This window comes from Festucalex cinctus, chromosome 3 (assembly GCF_051991245.1).
Source record: "Festucalex cinctus isolate MCC-2025b chromosome 3, RoL_Fcin_1.0, whole genome shotgun sequence".
NCBI lineage: Eukaryota > Metazoa > Chordata > Actinopteri > Syngnathiformes > Syngnathidae > Festucalex > Festucalex cinctus.
This window is the reverse complement of record NC_135413.1, coordinates 20,095,269-20,120,286: the sequence shown is the minus strand read 5'-3', so window position 1 is coordinate 20,120,286 and position 25,018 is coordinate 20,095,269. Positions and strand designations below refer to the sequence as shown.

General features: G+C 39.9%; 1 protein-coding gene across 3 annotated transcripts; it reads right to left on the bottom strand.

Moving 5' to 3' along the window:
- Window positions 1–325: 325 nt before the first annotated feature.
- eea1 (early endosome antigen 1) lies at window positions 326–24,952 on the bottom strand. Of its 3 annotated transcripts, XM_077516524.1 has the most exons (30): window positions 24,827–24,952; window positions 22,614–22,691; window positions 22,418–22,530; window positions 20,713–20,767; window positions 20,561–20,626; window positions 20,392–20,422; window positions 20,229–20,312; window positions 20,013–20,134; window positions 18,643–18,798; window positions 17,805–17,819; window positions 17,484–17,600; window positions 16,499–16,837; window positions 16,123–16,272; window positions 15,840–15,959; window positions 14,468–14,671; window positions 13,704–13,904; window positions 13,505–13,618; window positions 12,004–12,159; window positions 11,801–11,940; window positions 11,222–11,552; window positions 9,790–9,891; window positions 8,243–8,437; window positions 7,941–8,123; window positions 6,729–6,914; window positions 6,401–6,532; window positions 5,072–5,257; window positions 3,634–3,872; window positions 3,446–3,566; window positions 3,255–3,353; window positions 326–2,051 (listed from the first exon to the last, which is right to left on the bottom strand). In XM_077516524.1, exons 1-30 carry the CDS (start codon window positions 24,848–24,850, stop codon window positions 1,929–1,931), a joined length of 4,182 nt encoding a protein of 1,393 aa, XP_077372650.1. In that variant the 5' UTR covers window positions 24,851–24,952; the 3' UTR covers window positions 326–1,928. The 3 variants fall into 3 exon arrangements, with proteins under 3 accessions (XP_077372650.1, XP_077372651.1, XP_077372652.1); XM_077516525.1 differs by lacking the exon at window positions 17,805–17,819; XM_077516526.1 differs by lacking the exons at window positions 22,614–22,691; window positions 24,827–24,952 and having other exon boundaries at window positions 20,565–20,626; window positions 22,418–22,510.
- Window positions 24,953–25,018: the final 66 nt, after the last annotated feature.

Sequence of the window (25,018 nt, the reverse complement as noted above, 5' to 3'; positions counted from 1 at the left end):
TAAAATAATTTCTTTCCCAATTGTGTTCTGCAGGTTATGTCGTACATAGTAGTTTATGTATATACGTAGTTATATAAATATTTCCAGAATTCCTTTGTTAAAATAAACATTTTGGTTTTGTCATAAATGGTATGTTTCACCCAAAAATCTATTCATATGTAATTTAACGTGACGTCGGGATTATGCTGCAAGATGGAAACTTTCCAAGTTTTACAATCCAGACTTCCTGAATCCAGATGTGCCAAGAATTCATTTTCAGCCTGTGGCATTTGCTCTTACTCACACGCTGACATTCCAAACAAAGAATCAGAGCGTGGGAACACGATGTCATGATAAATGTTTTATTTGCGTTCATCTTTGCATGAATTAGAAAATGAACTGATTCAAGTGAGTGTGGAGTACAGCTTCTCTTTCTTGTCTCGATACATGTTGGCCCACCTTGACAGAGGTAATGGCGCATAAAGGCCTTCACTTCCAGCCACCAGATCAAACCGTTCACACCATGAGATATCGTTACGCCGATTAGCATTCTTGACAGCAGGCAGAACAAAGAAGAAAGCAACGGTTCAGTGTCTAATCAACAGACGTGTGGTCGGATAGAAAAAAAAAATATGCACCCACGCAAATTTTACATTTCCTTTCCCTTGTGAAAAGCATTATATAAAGATAATTACGTCAGCCTTTGTAATAACCATTCCAGGGACAGAAATGCTGAATCTTGAGAAAATCGGCTATGAATAGGTTTATGTACTGTGGTCTCTCTGCAGACTATTATGACACATGACGTGAAGGTTGGAATAGCGCTCCCACTCACCTACCAATCTGAGGTAGACATAAAATAACACACACACACACACACAAAAAGTATTTGTGAAACTGAGATGGACACAAGTTGGAGCATGATGCCAAAATGTTATAATTGTACAGCCTGCTTCAGTCCTAAACAAACTAACAAATGATTGACAACTGTGGTCATAAATTAAACAAGGATTTCAATTCTTACAGGCATCAGAGAAAAAACGGGCAATTAATAAGTGCAGGTCGTGCTGTGTGCATCCTGACGTATGACAGCAGTAATTCATCCATTCCAGACAAAAAAAATAAATAAAAAATATGCAGGCATATTTAATGGCTGCATTACCAGTTTGAAGAAAAAAAAAAAACACAAGCACCACCTTATGAAAGATATTAACACGCAAAAATACAAATGTGGCACGTAAAAAGAATGTCACGCAGCGTGCAGTGCTGTGTTAAAAACAATTTGCTAATGTTATTGTACTGAAATACGAAATTGGGTTTTTCCTCTCCTCACATTCTTTGGTCATGATATACAACAATATCAACAAACGCACACACACACAGGCTGCCACACAAAGGCAACATGCAGTAACTGATCTGACATCAGAGCTTCGAAATCTGTCCCAAATGTGGCATTTTACCTTTCATAAATCTAAATCAACACATTAATCTCATCAAAAGCTAAACAGATGGAGGAATTGTGAATAAATAAAAATATAGATACGATTTTGTTTCTTCATTTTATAAGACAAAATAGTCACTTGCATTTACATTTGCGCGGCAGCTGTGCTTTTTCAACATCACTTTTACAGACTGACTTGCCCCAGCGACACCGGCAACGTCTCGACGACTTTTCACGCCACTTTCACAGAAGCAAAAAAACACTGCAGATAAAGAGAACTTAAAAAGTCATGGGAGGCGTTTACTTGCTTCTGTCGCCGCCCGGTGGTCGTTCGCAGAATAAGCAAAAGGCACAAAAACATGTACACGCAACTCCCACGTCATCACGTAACCATGATACTCGCAGGTTTCTCGTCACACCGCTGGGTCTGTCCTTTTTGGTGCGCATCTCACATGAATACGACAACTTGAGTTTTGTTTGTTTGTATTTTTTCCCCTTGAGAGTCAATTCAGCCTTGCAGCTCCTCGAAGCACGTCTCGCACACCCGCACGGGTTTTTTGGAGGACGGCGTCAGGGCGTTCCTTGACGAGCACTCGCCGCAGAAGATGTTGCCGCAGTGTCGGCAGTGGTGCTGCAGGAACAAAATCACAATCAGTTGGGAAGTCAAATGTAATTAGTACGCTGCAAACTGAAACTACAAAAATAAACATTAACATCTCTGCAAGTGACCATAAAAATGAGTTACCTGAAACATTTTTTTTTTCAGTCCGATTTAAGGTTTTTACAGTTAACAAAAACTAACAAATTAACATTTTTGTTAATGAAATAAAATAAAAATATGTTTTTAATAGGGGTGTCAAAATGAGTGCGTTCATTTTTAGTTAATTCAAAGTTCCTTTAACGCCACTATTTTTTTTACGATGCGATTAATGACCTTCCCTTTAATTGTAAAGCCTGTACTGTAACTTTAGCAGTTATATTGTATTTTACAATTTTAATAATATGCAGAATTTCACGTTACTTCATGATAAAGATTAGATAGCTCTTAATATGAAAAGAAAAATGCACTGAGCTGTCACCGTCTTACAAATGCAACTATGCCATCTAGTGGCAAAAAAATGACCTCAACACAAACCAATATCACACTCATTTTTTCAGTACAGTACATCTCTTTAATTTTAACTCAATTTTATGAATTATGAAAATATTGCATCAATGACTAAAAGATGCAGCCATATTTCTATTAGTTTAACATTTTTCCACTTTATTTAAAAGTATGAAAACTTTTATTGTGCATTTTATTGTACATTTAGAACAGAAATAAAATTTTCGATTAATCGCCAGTTAACTACTGAAGTCATGCCATTAATTACGATTACAAATTTTAATCACCTGACGCCCCTAGCTTTTAATAAAACAAAAACAAACTTGCTGTCTACTGAAAATGACATCACAGTGGCTCAGGGCTCCGGTAATGACCAATCACAGCTCAGCTTACAAACATCATGTGATTGATTGTTACCTGAGCAACTATGATGTCATTATCAGTCAAAGGCAGGTGACAAAATGGCTGCCCCTTAGCTAGCTAAAAACGGGTGGATTTTGCTGCTTAAATCATATTCCACAAACACAATATTAATCAGAATGCTGCGTGTAGACTAGTGGGGGTGCACAGAACATATTAGTGTCAAGAAAAATTTGACAACTATTTCGTATTAGCTTTAGAATTGCCACAGTAACAGCATGGTTGGACCTCATTATATTGCGCAATCGGAACGTGGCTGGTCGGTGTGCGGTTATCAATGATTCAGACTTATCTGAACTTCCTTTTTACCTTCCTGACAGTGACGGAAAAGCCTTTCCCGCACGCCATGCAGTTCTGCACCTCGTGGTCTTCTGCCCACTTCCTGGTAAGACTCTGGGACTGCTTAATCTTAAGAAGCAAACACAGCAGATGTGACGATTTGGATCTCGTATGCGATGTGAGGCGTCAGCGGTGGTCCGGGTGGTCTGCGGCTCCCTAACCTGGAGGGACTGGTTCTCTCGGCCCAGCTCTTGCATGGCTGCCGTCGTGTCATCCATTTTGCGCCTCAATTCCAACACCTTGGCCTGGAGCTTCTCGATTTCTCCTTCGCCCTTCACGCACCTGTGGCAGAAAATGGATGGATGGTTGATTTGAAGCAGTAAACAAACGTGCCTTTCATTGGACGCACCTCTCCAAGAGCGCACGCCTCTCATCCTGGTTGTGTTGGACGGTGGCCTCCAGCACGGCGATCTCCCCCCGCAGCTCGTCCGTCTGCTTGTCCAGCTCGGAGACTCGCCTCTGGCTGCCTTGCCACTCCCTCTTCAGCGTGGCCACGTTTTCGTTCAGCGCCGTCACCTGGACACCCAGTTTGGCCTCCGCTTCCTCGCCTCGCTTCACCTGCTCGTCTTTGGCTCGCTTCTCAGATGCCTGCGAGAGGAGGTGACAATGCTCCATGATTTGTTTCTTCTTCCGTACATTAAAGTTTGAAGGAAAAAAAGAAACCCGTTTCTTCTTCGGTGGTTGCTTTAGGTCTATCCTTGTGCACTGCTGTTGATAATAGCGCCTCCAATGGTGCATCAGTGCAAATGCAGTTAAAATGCATTCCTGCTGAGCTCAAGCTGGAGGTGGGGAGCAAATGAGGTGGAGGTGGCCGCCTCTGAATTTTGTACACAGGAAAAACCCTAAGTACTCAGAACGGCCGATACTGGTATTAGCTGCCCTCTTGTGGCCGTCTTACGATCATAACTCAAAATTAGAAGAAGAGAAAATTGCCATTAATTCAGTGCTTCTCAATTACTTTCTCTCATGCCCCCCTAGGAAGAACACATTTTGTGACCCTGCAACTACACTTTCTATAAATGGTACAATTTGTCTATAAAATTGTTCTAAGTACACCTGTGTATAACGTTGTATAGCCTTAACATTAAATAAAACAAAAAAAAGCAATACACATCTGATGAATAACTTTAATCATCACTTAAACTCCCTTCATACATTCTGACAATGAGCGTGCCACTGCCACCTACTGTACTGGATGTGAAATTACACTTAATTCTAATATAGCTAAAAAAACAAAAAAACAACAAAAAAAACCTTGCTCCCACACTTTGAGAAGCACTGAATTAATCTCATACATTTTTAATGAAAAATGCTATATTGGGATATATAGGTCTTTCTGTAAAATGGTCTGTTTTTTTTAAAATGTAAAATACTAGTGGTATCGATGACTACTCAAAAGTTGAGTACTCACCTGGTAACGGTCTGACAAAGTGGTTTTGAACGACGAACATTTCTAATAATAACCTTTACAGATATGCTAATTTTTGTTAGCACATCATTGGGTTTTCCCATTATATGTTCCCATTATATTATGAAAAACAGCTGTCTGTTCCTTTTTTCTTCAGGAATGTTATGGAATTGTCTCCTTTTTTTTTTTTTTGATGGCGAGAGTGATAAAAGTTGCTTAGGAATAGTTTGAAAATTTCAAGAAAGCTTTAATAAGTTTAAATGTCTTTAAAGCATGTGGAAGGGGTCAAACAAGGGGGAAAAAATGATATCGTGTTTCTATTCACTCATTGCAGGTGGGTCTGGACATAAAACTGCAGGACTTTCTTGAGTGGGCTTACCAGCTGATCTTGGAGCTCTTTGGTTTTGGCGAGAAGCTGATCCTCTCTCTGACTCCTGCTGTCCCTGGTGGTCTGGTGCTCGTTCTGTTCCCGCTGGAGGGCGCCCTGCGCAACCTCCACCTGGCCCTGCAGCTCCAGTTTCTGCTGGATCAACAGCTGCTTGGCTTCCTGCAACTCTCGCAGCTCCTGAAGCGCAACACAAACGCCAACAACAATCTTGAGGGATTTGCATATGTTCATTGTTGTCGGTGGCGTCACTCGCCAATCTCTGTGATCACGCAGCTTTAAAACGGATTTACATTGCGCGTCTAAGCGGCCAATTCTGATTTTGACATTTGAACCATGTTGTAATTCCAGTCTTAGACACATTTCACGACAGCTTTGTAGAGCTGAACGGAATCCATGTATTTAAAGCGTGACGCTTCAAATACTTGTTTACCTAAATGATGATAGTAAGGCATTTACCAGGAATCTATACATTTCAAAGAAGAGAGAATTAAAACAGTCACTGTTGTGTGGCGAGTAAAAGAAACAGGACTCATCATTTACCGCCTCTTCAACTTTCCTAATACAGTCAAACCTCGGTTTTCGAACATAATCCGTTCCAGAAGGCTGTTCCAAAAGCGAATTGTTCGAAATCCAAAACAATTTACCCAAATTAAATTAGCGCAGTTAAGCTAGAGTCATTTCGAACATCACTTCCGGTATACACTCTTATTGTGAAATTAAATGGTCACACTTCCAGCTTCGGGCTTAGCATAGCAGCGCAACATCAATTTACGAGTGCTATGTGGTAACGTGCGGATGAGGAAACACCGGCCAAACATTCGTAACAAACATTTTAGAAGGAACAAGCTATAGCTGATTCTGACAAGAAGGTTACAGACAAGAAATAAGGACAACAGGATCCACCAGTCATTGACGCACACGCTAGCGCAAGACTTCCTGCTGCTATTGCTGCTGGCGAAGACTGATTCTGTTCAAGCGGCCACACGCACGAACGCAAGGGTAAGTTGTGTCACGTAAACTCGCTTTCCAATGAACAGACTACAAATTATGCAAATTAGGATTCGTCTAAGTTACGCAGTTAAAGTTGAACATATAAGACTTAAGGAATAGACAGCTTTGTAGCCTTTTCTACACTCGGCGAGTGAGTCGCGTTCAGGTACGCTCGGCTATTTTCAGTTGAAAGCCGATTTTTTGGTCGAGGTCTGAGAGATAAAATTCTCTAATTTTCTGGTCGAGAACAGAAGCGTTCGAAAACGGAGGTTTGACTGTAATGGTAAGGACACAACAGTCCATATCGGAACAAACTGGCCAGGAACTGACCTTGTCACTCTTCTCTGTTCGCGTTTTCATCTCTGTCGTCAGCCTGCTGTTGTTTTTTTCCAGGTTGCTCTTGGCTTTGAGCAGCTCCTCCGCTTTGCTCCTTTCCTTCTCCAAGTCCACCTTAACTTGACCCTGAACAAGCGTCATCAAGCAGAGGTTTTACTTTGTAGCTGCAAATCGTCGCCCTTCATGTTCCCGAATTAGTGAAAGCGGACAGATGCTGTGCATACACCAACCTCTTACAACAATATTACGGAATTAAATTGTAAGAAAAAGACAGAACACGTCCGGTCTAGCCCAGTATTTGCTTGTTTGTCAAATGTCTCACCTGTTGCTTCTGAAGATCTTTCAATGACTTCTCCTGCTGTTGGAGTCTCTGATCTCGACTGCTTAGCTCCTGTTCCAGAGAACTCCGGCTCTTCTTTAGCTCCTGGATCTGATTTTCTAAGGCAGTCTGATGGGTCTGGTTAGCCGCCAGCTCTTCCTGGTTCAAACGTAGCTTGTCCTCGGATACCTACAATAAGGGAAATATATAACTGGTTAAAAGTAGTGTGTGATCCAACTATAGTTAAGGTGATTTTTTTTTTTTTGGCCTACAAAAATTCTCCAGATTTTACTTAGCACTTATCTTTTCAGCCACTGTTTATACACTAATCAGGCGCTTTACAGTACATGTCAATGATTACGTTTTCATGCAGTCAATACTCGGGTTAAGGTCAAAATTCCGCTTTCTGAAACACTCAGGAGCTGTTTACATGCGTGAGTATACATGCTTATCGTGCTCAATTGGAAAACATGATTGAAACCGCAACATATGGACAATGTCATTATGCAAATAGACTTTAAACTGTCTCTGTTCAATAAAACACATTATATTCATGTCACTCACCATGCTAAATAAAGTTGTTGATTTCCTCCCCGCTCCAAAAGCGTGGTGCACAGATTTACATAGTGTCATGGCATTTTCACCAGAGAGAATATCGTCAACATGTCGCAAAGAAATCAATGTATCCAGCAAGGCAATTTTAGCTAGTGGTTTTGATGCCACGCATACGAGTCGCTTCTGTACTCCAAAGACCAAGATTCCATGTGAATAGAGCTTGTGGAACAGACAAACCAATGCCCCGTTCAATAGCGGTATTCCGAATGTGTTTTTATGAACAATTTAAGTTATGAACGTGGAAATACAGGGGTCTTATTCAGGTTCCAGAATAGGAGCATCGTCGGGTTTTTGCAGATTTAAATAGCCTTTTAAAACCCCCTGAATATTAAAAGGATTTCTCTGTATGGAAACATACTCAGTAATTATTGATTGGTTGTGATTTCACTCAATGTGTTGGCAGTCAATTAATGTTACCATAATGCAGGTCTTGTATAGTTGTTCTGGCATGCAACATCTGTGATTATTTTCCCCATTTGTTTCTAGTATTATTGTGATAATGCTGATAGTCATAATTACTGTGAAATGAAATGCCATTCTGATTCATTTCTACTTTCAACTGTTCAGAACAGATTTCAGTATAGCCCAGGATGAACCTACTTTGAGGTCTTGCTGTAGTGCTGAAAGCTCAGATTCTTTGCCGTACAAGTCAGACTGGATCTTAGTGAGGCTTTCGCGACTTTGCTCTAAGGCCTTCTGCAGTTCTGCTGTCCGGCTCCTCTCAGAAGTCAGCTGCTGGTTGACTTCTGTCGCCTGCTGCCTCAGTTGGCACTCATCCTCCACCTAGACGAGACGATCCCATTTAGTAACGTGTGTGTTTATAAACACTCGGAAGATGACCAAAACCACAGTGTCAACTTGATGGCTCACATATACCACAATGATTTTTGTCGAATGCCTACTTTTTTATCGCTGGCTTTCTGTAATTCTGCCATTTGTCCCTTGAGTTTCTTCAACTCCTCCTCATAACTTCCCGTGGCCGTCTTAAGTTGCGCCTCCAGCTTCCCCAAGTTTTGGTCCTTCTCCCTCTGCACTTCCTGAGACTTTGCGTTCTGCTGTTCCAATGATGCCAATTGCACTTTCAGCTTCTTCTCTACCTGACATTTAAGGAGAGACAAAAGTAACATTAAAAAAAATAATAATCTGAGACACGTACAGAGGTATTTTCATCCACATGTAGGTTGCTGTTCTGAACACCACTTTTGGCAAACTCCAACCAAGCTGAAGATTTTTTGTTTTTAACTATTGGTTTGTCTTCACTGCATTCAGACTGAGAAAATAGAGATTTTTCCATGATGCAACTGTGACTTGGAATACACATTACACAAGCGGTAAATAAAATAAAATAAAATAAAATAAAATAAAATAAAATAAAATAAAATAAAATAAAATAAAATAAAATATAAAGCTGCTATTTCTTAGACCCTATATAGAGTGCTGATGATAATATCAATCTAGGAATCAGAATCATCAGAATACGGAACCATTTTTTTTTTCCTCTCTCCTGCATTTTCACTGTCCAAAATACAATTGCTAATTTGTTTTTATGTGGGCAGAGATTTTTATAAACCCTGCTCTGTGTTGATGTACAGTGAAGTCCCATTCATCAGGTGTATGAAACATTTTCTACATTTCTACTCACTCCGCACACTTTCAGCACATTTAAAACACACTTTTCAACATACAAGGACATTACAGTAACTATATTGTAAGAATTAGGGCTGGGTATCGATTCAGATTTCCAGGATCGATTCGATTCACAAGGGCCCTATTCGATTCAATTCACGATTCACAACGATTTTCGATTCATTTGAGGAATTCATGCAGCACCTATTTTAGACAGTCAAAAGTACCAGTGCTGCAAATAGTAGAAACTTCTTGCTGTAATTTAATGCATTAGTAAAAATATGAATATTTACATTAAGAATTGAATCCATTGCAGTTACATTAATACTCTGTTTTATTTACCATGGTCTTATAAAAACAATAAATAATTATTTAAATAAATTATAACCACAGTACAGGCTGTGTAAAGAAAGTGACAAAAAACACTGACACTCACGACATTCACGTTGTTGTTTTTGTGCAAATGTTCCAGTGGTGGTTGAGGGGAGGGGGTGGGTGGGGAGATGATCGATACTGGCTTCGTGTAAGTGACACGGGCTTGGTAGCATTTGTTTGTTTGTGTTGGATGTGTCGTGTGTGTGTGTGTTGGGGGCGGGGTCGATATATTGCTACATGGTTTTATGTATCGATATTGGGATATGAAAATGCGTATCGATACGATCTCGATATATCGATATTTTGAACCCAGCCCTAGTAAAAACCCATAAAAGATTGCTTAGAAACATAATGGCTGCCAAGCAGGATGCAAACAATGAGCCCCGATATAGCGGTGAAACACATTTTTCAAAAACATACGTGTGGATACGACCTTTTCAGTACTTACCTCTCTCATCTTCTCCAATTGTTGCTTAGATTCCATCATTGCCTTGTTGATGCTCTCATTATTCCTCTGAAGGTCGCCTCTTGCCTTTTCATAGGACTTTTCCTATGAATAGAAGACACACTTGAGGCAAGGAAAAAGTGACAAGTTTTATTTATTTAATATTTTGGGTAGAATAACAGAGGGTTTCTTTTTAAATGAGTGGCTGATTGGAACTATCCCAAACTTCTTAAACAGTAACTTAACAGGAAGTCAGACTCTTGCTCCACCCCTCACTGAGATTTGAAATCGGCGATCAGAGGGGGTGTTGCCTGGACGACCGTTGGGTCATGAATGGGAAGAGGGCTGGGCATTGTCTGACAAGCTGTGATTGACAGCAGCAACTCGCTAAGAAGGCGTTTAAGGAGGCGTGTCCGAGAGCCGGTGGGTGGTGTGGATGACTATGCCACGATTCACAAGTAACGTAGTCTGCAACTTCTCATGTAATGAGGGCACAAACAGCCAAATTGTGTTCACCTTTGCCCCAAATTTAAGCTTTTAACAAACATGCACTAATATGTAAAAAAAAAATCACCAGGACATTTAGACAGCATTTATAGTTTATACAGTTTGTTAGCAAAAAAATGTGGTTTAGTGCTACCCTTTAAGTTGCTATAACTGTCCTCATCTCTTTGCCTCTCACCTATATTAACTGATACGTTTTTAAGTACTTTGTCCTGCACTCCCAAAAAGGTATTTATATATTTTTAATGTTTTTATTTTTTTAATGATAGAGCATATAGAAGGCTTTGATAAAGCTTCTGACATGAAGAGGTCGCTTAAAGCAATGGTAGTTGTTACGAAAAACAGTCAGCAGGTGGCAACAGAGTATAAGAGATCAACCAGGACCATGTTGCAACAAGCTCTTTTTCCCAGTTTTCAACAGGTTTGTGAACATTCTAATGCTTATTGCCTCAAAACTGATAAAAAACAATTTAAAAAAAACAAAACGTTTTTTTCCTGATGAAAGAAGAGACTATTCTTTTGGTAGGTTCCATGTTTTTCTAGCAATAGAACAGAATATTCTCTGGACCTTGCAAAATCAGTCAAAATCCAGTAAAACAGCCGGGAGCCAAGGGGGTTGCTTCAGTGAAAATGGCTACGAGTGAATGAGTTAAATGACAATTAAAAGTGACCATTTAATACTGACAAAATGCTCAGTTTCAGAAACAGTAAAGTCTCAAGTTCAAGTACACTTCTAATTTCTGCTACAATAGAATTGAATCAATGTTAAGTGGGGCAAAGGAAATATTTGGCAGCATCTGGACATCAGGGGAGTATCGTGCCAACTGCTGACATCATGCACCTGTCAGTAGCCCCTTTTATACAAAAGGGAATGTCCCTTCCACTGCTTCAAGTGTTTGTGCAAGTAGACAATTAATAAACTGGAACTGACCTTTTCCTCCATGGCTGCCTTTTGAGTCTTCCTCTCAGTGTCTAGTTGACTTTGACATTCTTTCAGGGCCTTTCGGGTCTTGCCGAGGCTTTCTTGTGTGGCGGACAGCTCTTTCATTTGACCGTCTTTCTCCTGTTGGGCCTTCAACAAGTCTGCAGCAAGGCTTTTTGCTTTCTTGTCCCATTCTGCATGCTGAGCCTTCCCTTCTTGAGTCATCTTGGCCACATTGAGCTCAAGAGTAGCTTTGACCTGCTCACAGCACTCCAACTGTTTCTGGATGTCACTCAAAGAGGAGCTCTTTGTCTTCATTTCCTCTTGAAGTGTCATGTTCCTAAATGGGGCAATATTTAGGAAAGGTCATTTGTTAACATTAAATGAAAATGACCAGCACAAAATAATACATACGTTTGTTGTCATGACCAGTTTTGTTGGCACGTTGGTCTACATACAGTATGTTGTTAAAATCATACAACATTAATTTCTGGAAAATTATTGTACGGACCCCCAGGTTATGGCTCGCAGATCCCGGGTGCTGCGGGCACCCCAGTTTGTGAATCATCCACCCATATCCATACTCACGCTGCTTTTTCATTGTCCAGCAAAAGCTGCAGCTCCTTCACTTTCTGTTTGACCTCCGAGGCCTCCTTGTGCAGATTCTTCTTTTCTTGTAGTGTTTGATCCCTTGCAACCTGCAGCTCCGCGACCTGCGCTTCCAGTTTCTGAGAAACAAGCACATCCGTTTCAGTGAGTTGTCAGATCCATCGGAGGCAGTTAACACTGACCTTATTGAGTCCCTCCAGCTTCTCTCCATGTTGCTCCGAGGCCAGAAGTTTGTCCTTGTATTCCTTGAGAGCGGCTTCCAGCTGGCTGCACTGCTCCTGCCTCTCCTTGAGCCTCTGTGCTTGCTCCGCCACTTTCTTCTGAACTTTAACAAGCTCCTTCACAATATAGCATTCATAACAAAGACATTAATGAAGTCCTTATTTATTTATTTTTTATGGGTGTCAAAATTATCGCGTTACTATCACATCACAATTTTTTTAACGCTCGATTGACGACCGCCTCTTATTTGGAAAGCCTCTACTAAGGGAATCCAAGTCACGACACAGCAGAAACTTCAAAATTACCCAATAGAAATGCACGGTACTACACTGGAGCTAAAACAAGCAATGTTTAAAAGGCAGAATGTTAGCATGGAGGAGCCATTTGGACTGTGTAGCACTACCACTGATTCCCTGCTTTGAAAGAACGCACTTGGTTAGCCGTTACCAATGAGCTAGGTTGGTCCAGCTCTCCAAAAGGTGTCCATGGGCACTCTCAAACCCCAGTGAGAGACGAATGGACGTCGTCTTGTCAGTTGGAGTGACCCCAAGCCATATGATCTTTAGATGTGATACGTATTTTATTCAGCAACTCCAGAAAATAGCTCGTAATTGTAACACATAATTGTGCTGATTGCTCGCTTGCAGTAAAGCGGTGTCACTTTACAATCAATGCGCATCCGAGAACTTAACAAAATAAAAGCGTTCAACGTCGTGAAAAGGAGTCACTACAGCACAATTTAGCAGTAATAAATTAAATAATAATGCATTTATTGGAGGGGTCTGGCGTCAAGTTGTATTTTACAATTTTAAAAATGTACAGAAGTGCAAATTATATGTGTTATAAGTTAGATGTGCAAGTTACTTGATGTTAAAAATTTGATTAATTAATATGAAAGAACACAACGATCATTTATGGTCCGTTTCCAGTAAAGTCGCAATAATTTTACAATGCACAATCGTATTGAAATTGAACTGTGCAGAATTTCACAAGTTACTTCATGTTAAAAATTAGTCAGCTCATAATATGAAAAGGAAAATGCACTGAGCTGTCACCATTGTCTTACAAACGCAGTTATGCCATGTAGTGACAGAAACATGATCAACACAAATCAATGTCACACGTTTTTTTACAGTAGAGTACCTGTTTTTAATTTAATTTAATTTTTTTGTAGAAATTGTTATGAAATTACTGATTCAATGATTAAAAATGCAACCATATTTCTATTAGGTTAACACTTCTTCCCACTTTTATAAGAGTATGAAAAATTAGAAAAAAATATTGTACTATTATAATTTAGATATAAAATGTGTGATTAATCAGGAGTTAATTATTGAAGTCTTGAGATAAAAAATTTTAATCGACTGACACCTCTGCTTTTTTTTTTCTTTTTTTCTTTTTTTTTAAAAAAAAAAAAGCCTAACACAAGATTAGATTTAAAACCATTGAAGCACAAGTAACCTGCTGCTTGTCCTGCAGTGCATGCTGGGCAGACTCCAGGTTGTTCTCCAGGTTGGCCTTCTGTGCAGTCTTGGCCGCCTCTGTGGACAGCAACGTCTCTGTTTTTGCCTTCAGCTGGTGGAAAGCAGGCCAAATACAAAAGGAGGAATTTATCCAGAGCTGCCCTTCAAACTAAAGAGGTACCTCGGCCAATAGCTACCTGGGAGTCCAGCTGGGTCACCTTCCCCTTGCTGTCTGCCAGCTGAGCAGTGAGCTCAGTGACAGAAGTCTCCAGGGTGTGGGCTCGGTCCTGGGATGAACGCAGGAGAGTTTTCTGCTCCTGAACCTGTTTATGCAGATTGTCCTGGGCCTGCTTGTTGCTCTCAGATTGATTCTTCATCTTGTCTGTCAACTGGATTACCTTCATATCGAGAAAACGAGAATGTTAACTCACTTGCTCCCAAAAACGTATAAATATGTTCTATTTTAAATGTATTAAGTGTCCCAAAGACGTATTTATACGTTTTTTATGTTTGCTTTTTTTTTTTTTTTTAATGCTAGAGCATACAGAAGGCTTTGAAGTAGCCTCTCAACTGCAGAGAATGGGTGGGACAATAATGGTAGTAATTACAAAAACGGCCAGGAGGTGGGAGCAGAGTATAATAGATTAACCAGGGCCATTATGAAAACAAGCTATTTCCGCACAATTCTAAGCAGATTTGTGAATTGTGATGACTTAGCTAAATTCAGTTCGTTCGTCCTGGTGAGTGGCATGCCCCAGATTGTCCTTGCATGTAAATGAGCCAATTTAGTTAGTTAATTTGGTAAATACAGTGCATAGCCACCAGCAGTTGTCAGTGAATAAAAAGGAAGGAGAAAGGAAAAACTTCAAACAAGATGGTTATTATTCCATTCTGCCACTAATTTCTCATTTTCTTCCTTGATAACTGGACATTGTCGGTGTGAGTATGTCACCCCACTTACCTGTTCCTGAAGTGTGTGGTTTTTCTCTTTGAGTTGATTGAGCAAAGCAGTCTCTCCCTCCCCGGCTTGAATTTTGGCACACAAGTCTTCTCTCTCAGTTTCCAGCTGGGTCACAATGTCTTTACTCTTCTGCAGCAGGGCCTCCAAGTTTTGGATCTTCTGGTCCTTATCTCCAATCTGGCGTAATACCTGCTCCAGGTCAGTCTACAGCAATGAGAACCCATGCGTATCAGGAATGTAATTTTGAGCAAATTTCACATTCACATCAAGTAATGGTTAATGGTAAGACAAAGCAACACCTTGATGGCTCTCATTCTAATGGGAATGTCTATTTCTATATACTGAATTGTACTCAGGCCAAAGCCTGATATAAAGATAATGATACATTGTTATTTTTGAACCAAGTAGCAATATTAAAATGAGTGGAGGAACTTCATTTCAAAGCATATTCTCCTGTTTACGCTTACGTCCATTTCTTATGCGTCTTTCTTGCACAGTTGAAGATGCCGTGACTATCCCATCCAGACTTCTGACACACCCACCATGCGTAAACTAGAAATGTTTGAACAACCACCAAAGAGGCGTGATTCAGTGAAGTATGGGTGGCCCTAATTCCTGGATCGTGGAATTTTCACAATTTTCAAAGTAGCATAATAAGCATTCCTAGCCTATAAATGGAAGTATTTCTCACATACACTTAATCATGACTTTATTACTGTATGGGCGTAGTGCGGCACGTTCCGACTTGACACATTTGGGTTATGTCACCGCCATTGGACAAAGGTGTAGGAAAGCGAGGACTCCCTGTATACTTGTTTGGGGAATTCATAGCCACATGGCAAAGCTGAAGGTTAACTCATTCACTCCCAGCCATTTTCACTGAAGACAACCCCCTCCGCTTCCGACTGTTTCACTGGATTTTGACTGAATTTGCAAGCCCCAAGGAATATTGTGTTCTATTGCTATAAAAACATGGAACCTACCAAATGAAAGATTAGAGTCTCTCCTTTCACCAGGGGCAAAAAAATGATGTTTCTATGTGTTTCAGTTTTGCACAATTAGTATTAGAATATAGCTAACTTTTAGAATTATTCACTAACCTGTTGAAAACACTGTGAACAAGAGCTTGTTGCAAAAGGCACCTGGTTGATCTCTTATACTCTGCTGGCCATTTTTTGTAATAACTACGATTGCTTTAAGCGACCTCTTCAGGTCAGAGGCTGCATCAAAGCCTTCTGTACACTCTAGTATTAAAAAAATATATACATTTTTGGGACCATGGCAATATTTAAAATAGAACATGTTAATGCATTTTTTGGGAGCAAATGAGTTAAATAAATAAATAAAATCTTTTGATTCTTGTGCACTATACCTGTGACTCGCGGAGTTTGCCGTTGGTGTTTTGCTGCAGTGCTTGCAGCTCCTGGTGCTGCTGCTTGGCTTTCTCCAGCTGGTGCTGCAGGTCTGTGTTCTTACTGGAACTTTCCTTGGTCTACCAGGAAACAACGTCTGTATTTTTTAAACTACATTTCACATCACTTATCAATGTATTCATTTACCCATTTCTTTTGAATACATGAGTGAATGAATACAAGACTACTTGAACTTACAGTAGTAGTATGCAGCATTTCGGTTGATATTAATCTCATGTCTACCTGTTCTTCAGCACGTGAGAGTTTAAGCTGCAGGTCGGCTGCTTGCTGCTCTCTGTCCTTCAGTTTCTCCCCGGAGAGCTGCCTCTGTTCTTTCAGACGACCTTGCAGCTCACCCACTTGCCTCTCTGCCTCCAGTAGTTTTGTATGAAGCTAGACAGCCCACAGGGAGAACGATTACATCAGAGAAGACTCTTAATTTCTCTCACATGATTAATTAAGTCTATTTATAAGATGACAATTGCAATGATGTGGAACCTTCGTGCAATTGGCTGCTTTTAATGAGCCATTTGTGACCCATCATCTTGGAAATTCATCCCAAATTGAATCGTAGCAGGATGCAAAAAAAATGACCGTAGCTTTGATAGGTTGGACTCACCTGACTGATTTCAGTCTGTTGCTGAGCACCTTGGCTGTCCTTCTCTTCCCTCTGCTGTTCCAACTGTTTTCTCTCGACCTTCAGTTCAGCATGCTTCACCTCCAGGTCTGTAATCTCACCCTTCAACTTGGCCATCTCCTCAGCTTTCTCTCCAAGCTCTGCATTCGCTTTCTGCAGGGACGTTTCAGCTCCAGCGGCTCGGGCCTGGAGCTCCAGAATTTCCCGCTCTTTCTCTCTCAGGCTATGCTGGGATGACTTTTTGGCATCCTTCTCTGTCTTTAGTTGCTCCTCCAGCTGCTGATACTCCTTTTCCTTGCGTCCCAGTTTTTCAGAAAAACTCTGGAAGGAGGAGACATACAGAAGACAAGATCATGGAGATAAGAAATTGTGGTTGTTAGTTAAAAAAAAAACAAAAAAAAAACAAACAAACAGATTTAAAGCCCTGACACAACTATTAAAGAAAGAAAAAGATACAGTACGTGCATATTAGTGCTGTCACTGTCCAATAGTTTTAACTTAAATTTATTTAAATCTGAAATAAGCATGAAAATACTGTTTATTTTTCTCAAATAATGTGTTCTTTTTTTTTTTTCTTTAATTCGGCTTGTAGCATAAAATAGACAGCCAGGAAACACATTTATGCCTCCTCTAACGTAAACTAGGGGAAAGAACTGACCCATAACCACTTCAGAGTAGTGTGGCTTTTCTAAGATAAGGTTTTACGACAGCATACTGTATGTGTAACCTGTCACTCACTCTTGTTTTAGGGCAGATTACAACATATGAGGACTCCAGTTGTCCTTTTACACAGAATGTCTAAATGGTTCAGAAAGTGTTGTGTTCTTTTATTCCCCATCTCCATGCAGCTTAAAGAGTTCCTTTAGGTTTGCTAGCTAGCTAACTTTGCATTGCAAATCATGCAATTAGGATGCCGACTTCCATCACTCAACTCAATGACTATTATAAAGCATCTGTGGCACATTACCTGGCTTAGTTGTTGAACATTATTCAAGTCACTCTGTAGCTGGTGGATCTGCTGTGTATAGACAGCTGCTTCCTGTGGACCCTTCTCCAGCTCCGCTTTCAGTTGTGATATAGTCATCTGCAAGAAAAGTTGGAGAAAGGCATTAGAACCCTTTTGTACCGAAACAGAAAAGTACCAGCAGTTTGTGATATTGAAGAACATTTAAAAAAAACAAAAAAAAAACATGGAAAACCAACCAGACGTTTGATGGATACTGTAAATAGGAAAGGCCGTGTGGAAAGAAAAGTTATTTCACGAATACACAACTCAAACGGTCTTTACCTCCAGTTTACGAATCTTGAGGAAAGAATGAGATTTGGTGAGTTGTTCGGTATGTGGATGCAAAGGAGAAAGGGGAGGAAAATGTAGACAAAAGGTAAGCCACAATACAACAACAGTCACCGCCAGCTGTTTCAAAGACACACAACAGACTGAAATCACCACAATTCATTTCATACTGACCTATTGGCAGCAATAATTTCCAACATGTACATTGGAATACATCAACAACATACAAATGATGACCAAAGTAGGAGGTATCATGGTTGTAACCACACATTCGTACTGATATTGCTATAGGTAAGTCAATCACTACTTTATGCACATATACATAACGATTGTTTAGTCTAAGTTGTGTTGCAAGCAATGCTTTGAGTTATGACAACTAGATGGTGCTTCTTTTCAAAAAATAATAATGCAAAACATCATAGACAGGTTAGCAAAGCAGGCATCAATGTCGCTGTGAGATAAATATTTGAACACATGCAGAAAGACCTGCGAAAAATGTCTATTTCTACTACTTAATCTTCTGCACAATTAAATATGCATGTATGATACTGCCACCTAGTGGCCAAGGTGTGCACAGTAGAAGGAGGAGTACAATGTGCACTGAATTAAAGAATGATAAAACAGTTTGTTTGCATTTTATTGTTGCTACTGTATGTTTTCATACAGAAAAATCCTGTAGCGCTGATGTAACTTTTTTTTTTTTTTTACAACACAAAACTGCTGTTCAGTGAGTGCGACCGAAATCCAAACGTACAGAAAAACAGAGTGGCAATGTGTTGCAGCTAATTGGCTGCGTAAGGATAAGAGAGCTGATAAAATGTCCCAATCTCACCTCTGAGGAAGTGAACTTAGCCTGCAGCTCCTCATAGTGGTTTCTGAGGCGCTCAGACTCCTCCTCTCTCTCGCGAGTCATGCTGTCCATTAATGTCTGCACCTGCACAAGCTCCTTCTGCAGTACCTCAACATCTTCCACTCCCGGACGCTGCAGCTAAAAAGCAGTGTAAAGGCAGTTAGCACCAAAAATATAGCCGCACGTTCATCATTTGCACTACAGCTGTATTGCCAATTTTAAGTCAAATATTTATTACATGTTGTTGTTTTTTTTGTTTTTTTAATTTTTTTTATAGTACAGTGGAGCTTCGATTTAATGGACCAGGGACCAGTGGACTAAGGATTTAAAGGATTGGTCCACATATTTCTGGTTTGAGACACTGTTGACACAGATATACAGAACAGACTAGAGCAAGCTAACAGACGCACCTGTGACGGCCATGTTGCCAATGGCTATGTTCGCTTCAAATGCAATGTATAAGTTATATGTGGCAACCATGTTAGCTATGCCAACAGTCAAAGGCAAGTACAGTAATGAAAAACATGAACATTAGCTTAGCATCCCTGCAGGCATGCTGCTCAAAAAGAGCATGTTGTTTCCACTACCGGTGCTAGTACTGCATTGTGAATTCTAGGGGACAAAAATGAATGTAACAGGCCGATGCGTGTCTCATTGTTTGTAATTTACTGAACAGTTATGGTTCATCTATAAGTCAAACTGAATTTCATGACATCACACGCGTTTGCCATTGACATCACTCACGTTCCGCGCGACACACCAGGTGCATTGAAAGACTACTTACACAGTAGGACATTTCAAACTAAACATTAATAAGAACTTCAAATATCAAAACAATGTGGGTTTTCAATCTATAAAAGCTGACAAAGTAAGAATAATTGATGGGGGTGAAGTTACTTGACATTTTACTCCATTACAATAACTACTTCATCTGGTCACTTACATTACAATAACGCAAATTAATGTCAAACATTAACTGCCCAAAGGCTTAAATAATAATTAATTACTACGTACTGCATGCAGAGTAAGAATAAGATGTGTGGCACAAGAAGGCGCACTCTGTGCTAACTGTTTTACTCTTTACTCGTGACTGTTTTACTGTATACAAATAGTTTAGAGGTGTTTTCATGCAAATGTTTAATGTAATTCGGAATTGACTACTGGGTTAACATAAATTTGTGACATATTGTATCGCATTCTAAGGAACCAAACTGTCGTAAAAGGAGGTCCTCCTGGCACTGTGTCGAGAATACTTGAGACTAAATTAAACATTTTTCTTCACCATTTAAACGAAAAACGTGTTTTACAACTATAGAGAATTGTCACAAATGTCAATTTATTGTGTGTTGTACCAGTTCAGTCTGGAGTTTCTCGTTCTCTTTCTTCTCTCGTTGAAGCAGTTCGCTTACGTTGGAAAGTTTCTGGTCAGCAGCTTCCCTTAAACTCTTCTCTTCGTCATAACGGGACTTTATATCTAGTGGATGCAGCAAGACCAGTTTAGTTTATCAACATACAATAAAAGGATGGACCGAGCGTCAATGGGATGGCAGCCCCATGCCCACACTAACCTACAATCTCTGTGGCCAGCTGTGCGGCTTTCTGCTTGATGTTAAATTTTTCTGTCTCTGATTCGTTTAACTTCTTTTCTAATACTGAAGGGGCAGAAAGACACATTAGTGGCATTGTTGTCATCTTGCATATGCATACGTGTGGGTGTTGCGCAACCCCCACCTGAATCTTCTGAGCTCATCTGTCCGTCATTCTGTGGGATTGAGGGAGAACAGTGTGACACTGTACAGCATGACAAAGCATCACCATAATGTTGCTGACTAAATATTCCACAACATTTAGAATGAGTGAAACCTCTTTAACACAAGTTAGAACATCTTGAAGGAATTACTTGCTTCAGGTGTCCTTGGACTTTGTCTAATTCTTTCTTCAGCTCCCCAGAGAACCATCTTTCTTCCTAAACAGAAACGAAATTAAAGAAATCTTTGTATTAAGAAAAATGACTGTGCAGCTAAAATTAGAGTGGAGGGGAAAAAAACATACCTTAAGTGATGTATGAAGATCCTGAACCTCCTGCCGCAACATTGTTAGGTCTTCCCTAAAATGAGGAGAGGGTTAATTTTTGTTTAAAATACTGTTGTCCATAATTATAGCGCATAAATATCCAACTGCCCTGCAATTAACTGGTGATTAGTCATGGTTGCACCTTAAAATCTAGCCCTAGGTCAAATGCTGCTTTCCTGTGACCCAGAAGAGGACAATCAATCAAAAGAGATGAGCATCAGTCCACTGTGTGAAAGTTATTGTTGATCTAATGTTTATTAAAGCAAGTGAGACAAAATGGATTTCAGAGGTTTGACTGATTTAGTCTCAACAAATATGCAGACTGAAAAGAGCCAGGAATGCACATCACTGCGGCTAGGGGGCGCAACAACCCAGTCGGAAATTTGTGTAGCCCCAACTCCAGCATTTTATTTAACATTCTAAAATGTAAATTATTTTCTCAGCCTCCCTATGTACCGGTCAAGCCTCCCTTTAGGCCTGGGAGAGAAAAAATCCCGGAGCTGTGCGTGAGAAGACCAACATGGCTATGACCTATGAGTAGTGGTGACCAATTCTCAAAAAAAAAAAAAAAAAAAAGGTGGCTGTAAGCTGTTTATTGACACTCCCTGCTGAAGTTTACTGTCAAGCTAAACATAAAAGCAAAGAAAAGTATGTTTCTTATTTCAACCAAGCACATGGCTTTGACTTCTGTTTTAGCACAAACAAACAATGCAAAACCATTCACATGCTAATGTCGAGCATAGATACTTGTGGGTTTTGAAGCAATGGATATTTGAAAACAAACAGTAGAGCAACACATACATAGATAACATAGCAATACTCACAGGACTATATCCTTTAACTCGTATGAAAAATGACTAATATCACAGCATGAGTCACTTATACTAATTGCACTGTAGGCGACGAAGAAGCACGGTTCTTCTTTGTAAACACAATCAAAGAATAAAATCAACTTCTTCTTTACAGGAAGACTGTATGGTTGAGTATTATACTCCCTCCCGGTGGCCAATGTGGTACATCATAAGGAGCCATGCAACACGTAGATTTTGGGTTGTAAATGTTGAACAATCAATATATTTAATATTTGAAATTGTCGGGCCTGACTCGATTTGGACCTTATTTATAATAGTGACAAATCCGTTCTTAAGTGTTAACACACCTCAGACATAAGGGCAATCTTATAAAAGTTTGAAAATTTGAAACCCTTGATTGGGAACTGGCAAAATCGAGACAAAAACAACCCAATTGTATTTATGTGTGTACCCAGCCTTCAATATTTCCGTGTACATTTGACTCAGTGAACTTGTGACAGGAACGGAATGTAGCCAATCAAAGAAGCGCCTTGATTGAGAGACAGGGAAGTGGTGACAAGTAAAGATAAATATGTGCTACCAGATGTCTTTTTTTTTTTTTTTTTTTAATAATATAAAAGTGGGTTCCCCAGACACAAGTAGTATTTTCCAAAGCAAGTATTTTCTTGTTTATGTCACCATCTAACAATACTTCAGGCTCCGGTCCCCTTCGGAAACACTCGAGAAATATTTCCGGATGTGTCTGTTCTCAACAGTTTGAAAAAAAAAAAAATTGTTTAAGAATTTAAAAAAAATATACGCGTACCAAGCCTCAGTCAAACACCCATTCCTAATAAGTGGCACAGAAATAAATGGATAAATATTAATCCCACCTGGTGGGGGCAACGTGAGCAGGAAGGTCTCCAGTGTCGTGGAACAGCTCATAATGCTTGAACAAGTCCTCTGCTGAGGTGTGGGACTTCATGCATTGAGGACAGATGAAGCCCTAAATGTGGAGGCCAACGTGAAACGTTAATTGTTGCAACTGCTGATAAAGAAGGGAAAAAAACAAGACAATTTTTAAAGAACCTCAGAGGTTTCGTCATGGTTAATTTCTGTGCTGGGCTGCTCCGACTCTGCATTCTGGGAGCCTCCTTTCCCAGGAGTCTGGAAAACAGAACATTTACTGCGTATACCTGCACATGCTAATAACTTTTAATAAAAAAAGTTATATCAAAACTTCTGTGCAGACAAATATAACAGTGTGATTGGTGTCTTAACATTAGACACAGCTTTAATACAATACAATATAGTTAGGCCTGTCACAATAATTACTATGACAACTTCTTGTTCGATGAATAAAATGTACAAGATAGTATTTTTTTTTTTTTTCAGAATCGATAAATGGTCATTCATTTACATAACATACCTGGAACTGTCCTGAAAAAATTATTGTGACAGGCTTAAGTGCATTTCTACACTATTGTAGCATTGTTATCCAGCTAAATAGAAGTGCTGGCCATTCACGTAATTAAAGATGGGGCAACACATCTCGCACTGCTCCACAGATGGAAAAGTTGGACCCTTGAATTCTTGACTTATCGCATATGCATTTGGGTGTGTGAGATATTGCCTATAACTGTGCTCCACTTTTTTTTTTCTCCGTTTTAATTGCCACATGAGGACAAATTGAGAGATTAATGAATTTGGGATATCTTCAACAGCTTATTTGAAGACTTTAACATATCCTGTGGAACAAGTCTAAGTCAACTAGAATATAGGATGAGTGCATGGTTGAAAAGTCCAAGGCCCAGACAAAAAGATGCTGTATCTATCTATCTATCTATCAGCCTCATCAGGTTACAGTTACAGCACAGAAACAGAAATATTCCCACAACCATCATCACACGTCACGACAGGTCGTGCTCACTGATAGCGCTAAGTGGTGCAGTTTTCCAAATGCTCTTGTAATGTATATGTGCTGGAACACTGGTCAGTATCCAATCAGTGTAACGCCTTCTCTCTGAAGTACCAAGAGAAGAGTGTCATCTCAGCTCAACTGAAGAAAATCTCACATACTACATATGGCCCATTGAGATATATATATATATATAAATATTTATTCATTTATTTATTTTTTCATGAGAGAACTCAATATGTGTCAGGACTCAGGACTATGACCCCAAATTGAAGGCGTGGAAGGGAGCTGTAAATTTCATTCACTCACCCCTTTTCAAATATTTCCAGTTCAAACATTAACCAGAACCACGCTATCTATAGTATATACCGGTAGTATAGAATAGAAAAAATGTCAATATATATCTACATAAGGCATTTAGCTACATTGAAGCCTCTTGTAGAGGTATTTCATTTATTATTTATTTTTATTTTATTTATTTTTACTGTTGCTAAATGTCTTTCCCAGAGAATGCTAGGCCATTCTCCAGATATCCCATAACTTTTAACATTTCATCTGACATACTGAGTGAGTCGTACATGACCAACTCAACTATGTAGCCAACTTTCGAGTGATGTCTGTGTGTGCCGACTGCCGAGATTTCGCCGTTCAACATCAAATTGCACTGCATCGTGGGAAATGAAGACATACTGAACGTATGTTTCGCAAGTAAACGTGACAACAAATTTCAAGTTATGCGGGAGACACTGTATCCAAGGTCACATCGCCGTTATCTGTTTCAATGAATGTGATTTATTGAATCTTGGCATGGTAATTTACGATTGGTCAAATCGCAAAAAAAGGATGTAGCAGCAGCCAGTATGGGGGCTAACGCCGATTAGCATTTAAGGAATGGTTGATGAATCAAGCCAACATTTTAGCTAACGGAAACCAAACAAATATGAGGATCTGGTGGCCAATGATGTGCTGATGTCGTCCATTTACGACACGGGGCGGACGTTGCCACGCCGCCAAATTATATATTGGTGTGGTATGTTGTACCATATACGTACTAATATTGATACGCCACTGAATAAAGTAATCTGTGTCAATATAAACGGGTTAGCATCAAATGCTAACTTTGGCACCCCAGCATTGGGAGCGCTTGATAAATTACCCGCGACTTGGCGTGATGTGCTATTTTCGCCAATGTGCGTAAATCGCCGGCGCGAACACATTAACCCCGCCCATCCGCGACATGCTGGTAACTAAATAGCGCGTCCCCGGTAGAAACCAGAAAAGGACGGGCCTACGTTTCACACAAAAAAAAAAAGATAAAAAATACAAAATCATATTTGGCTCCAGTAAACGTCATAAAGCTCAGCTTGCTGTCGTGGAAGCTTACCATTTGTAATATCCGTCTGAGCATGGCCTTGTCAACGTTTGCCCCAACGCGAACCCGAATCGGTTTCCCAGAAGGAAAGTTTACGTCTCCGAACCAGACACCTGACCAAGACCAGGCAGAAACAGAGAAGGGGCGGGTCATGGGAGGGATGGTTATTCTGAATCTGAATTACATACACTACACACAAGTCAT

Coding starts and splice junctions, on each gene's coding strand:
- eea1 (XM_077516524.1), bottom strand. CDS start 24,850: ATGCTCAGACGGATATTACAAATG. Junction 20,423..20,560: donor TCCAAGGACACCTGAAGCAA/GTAATTCCTTCA, acceptor TCAATCCCACAG/AATGACGGACAGATGAGCTC. Junction 16,838..17,483: donor ATGTTCAACAACTAAGCCAG/GTAATGTGCCAC, acceptor TCCTCCTTCCAG/AGTTTTTCTGAAAAACTGGG.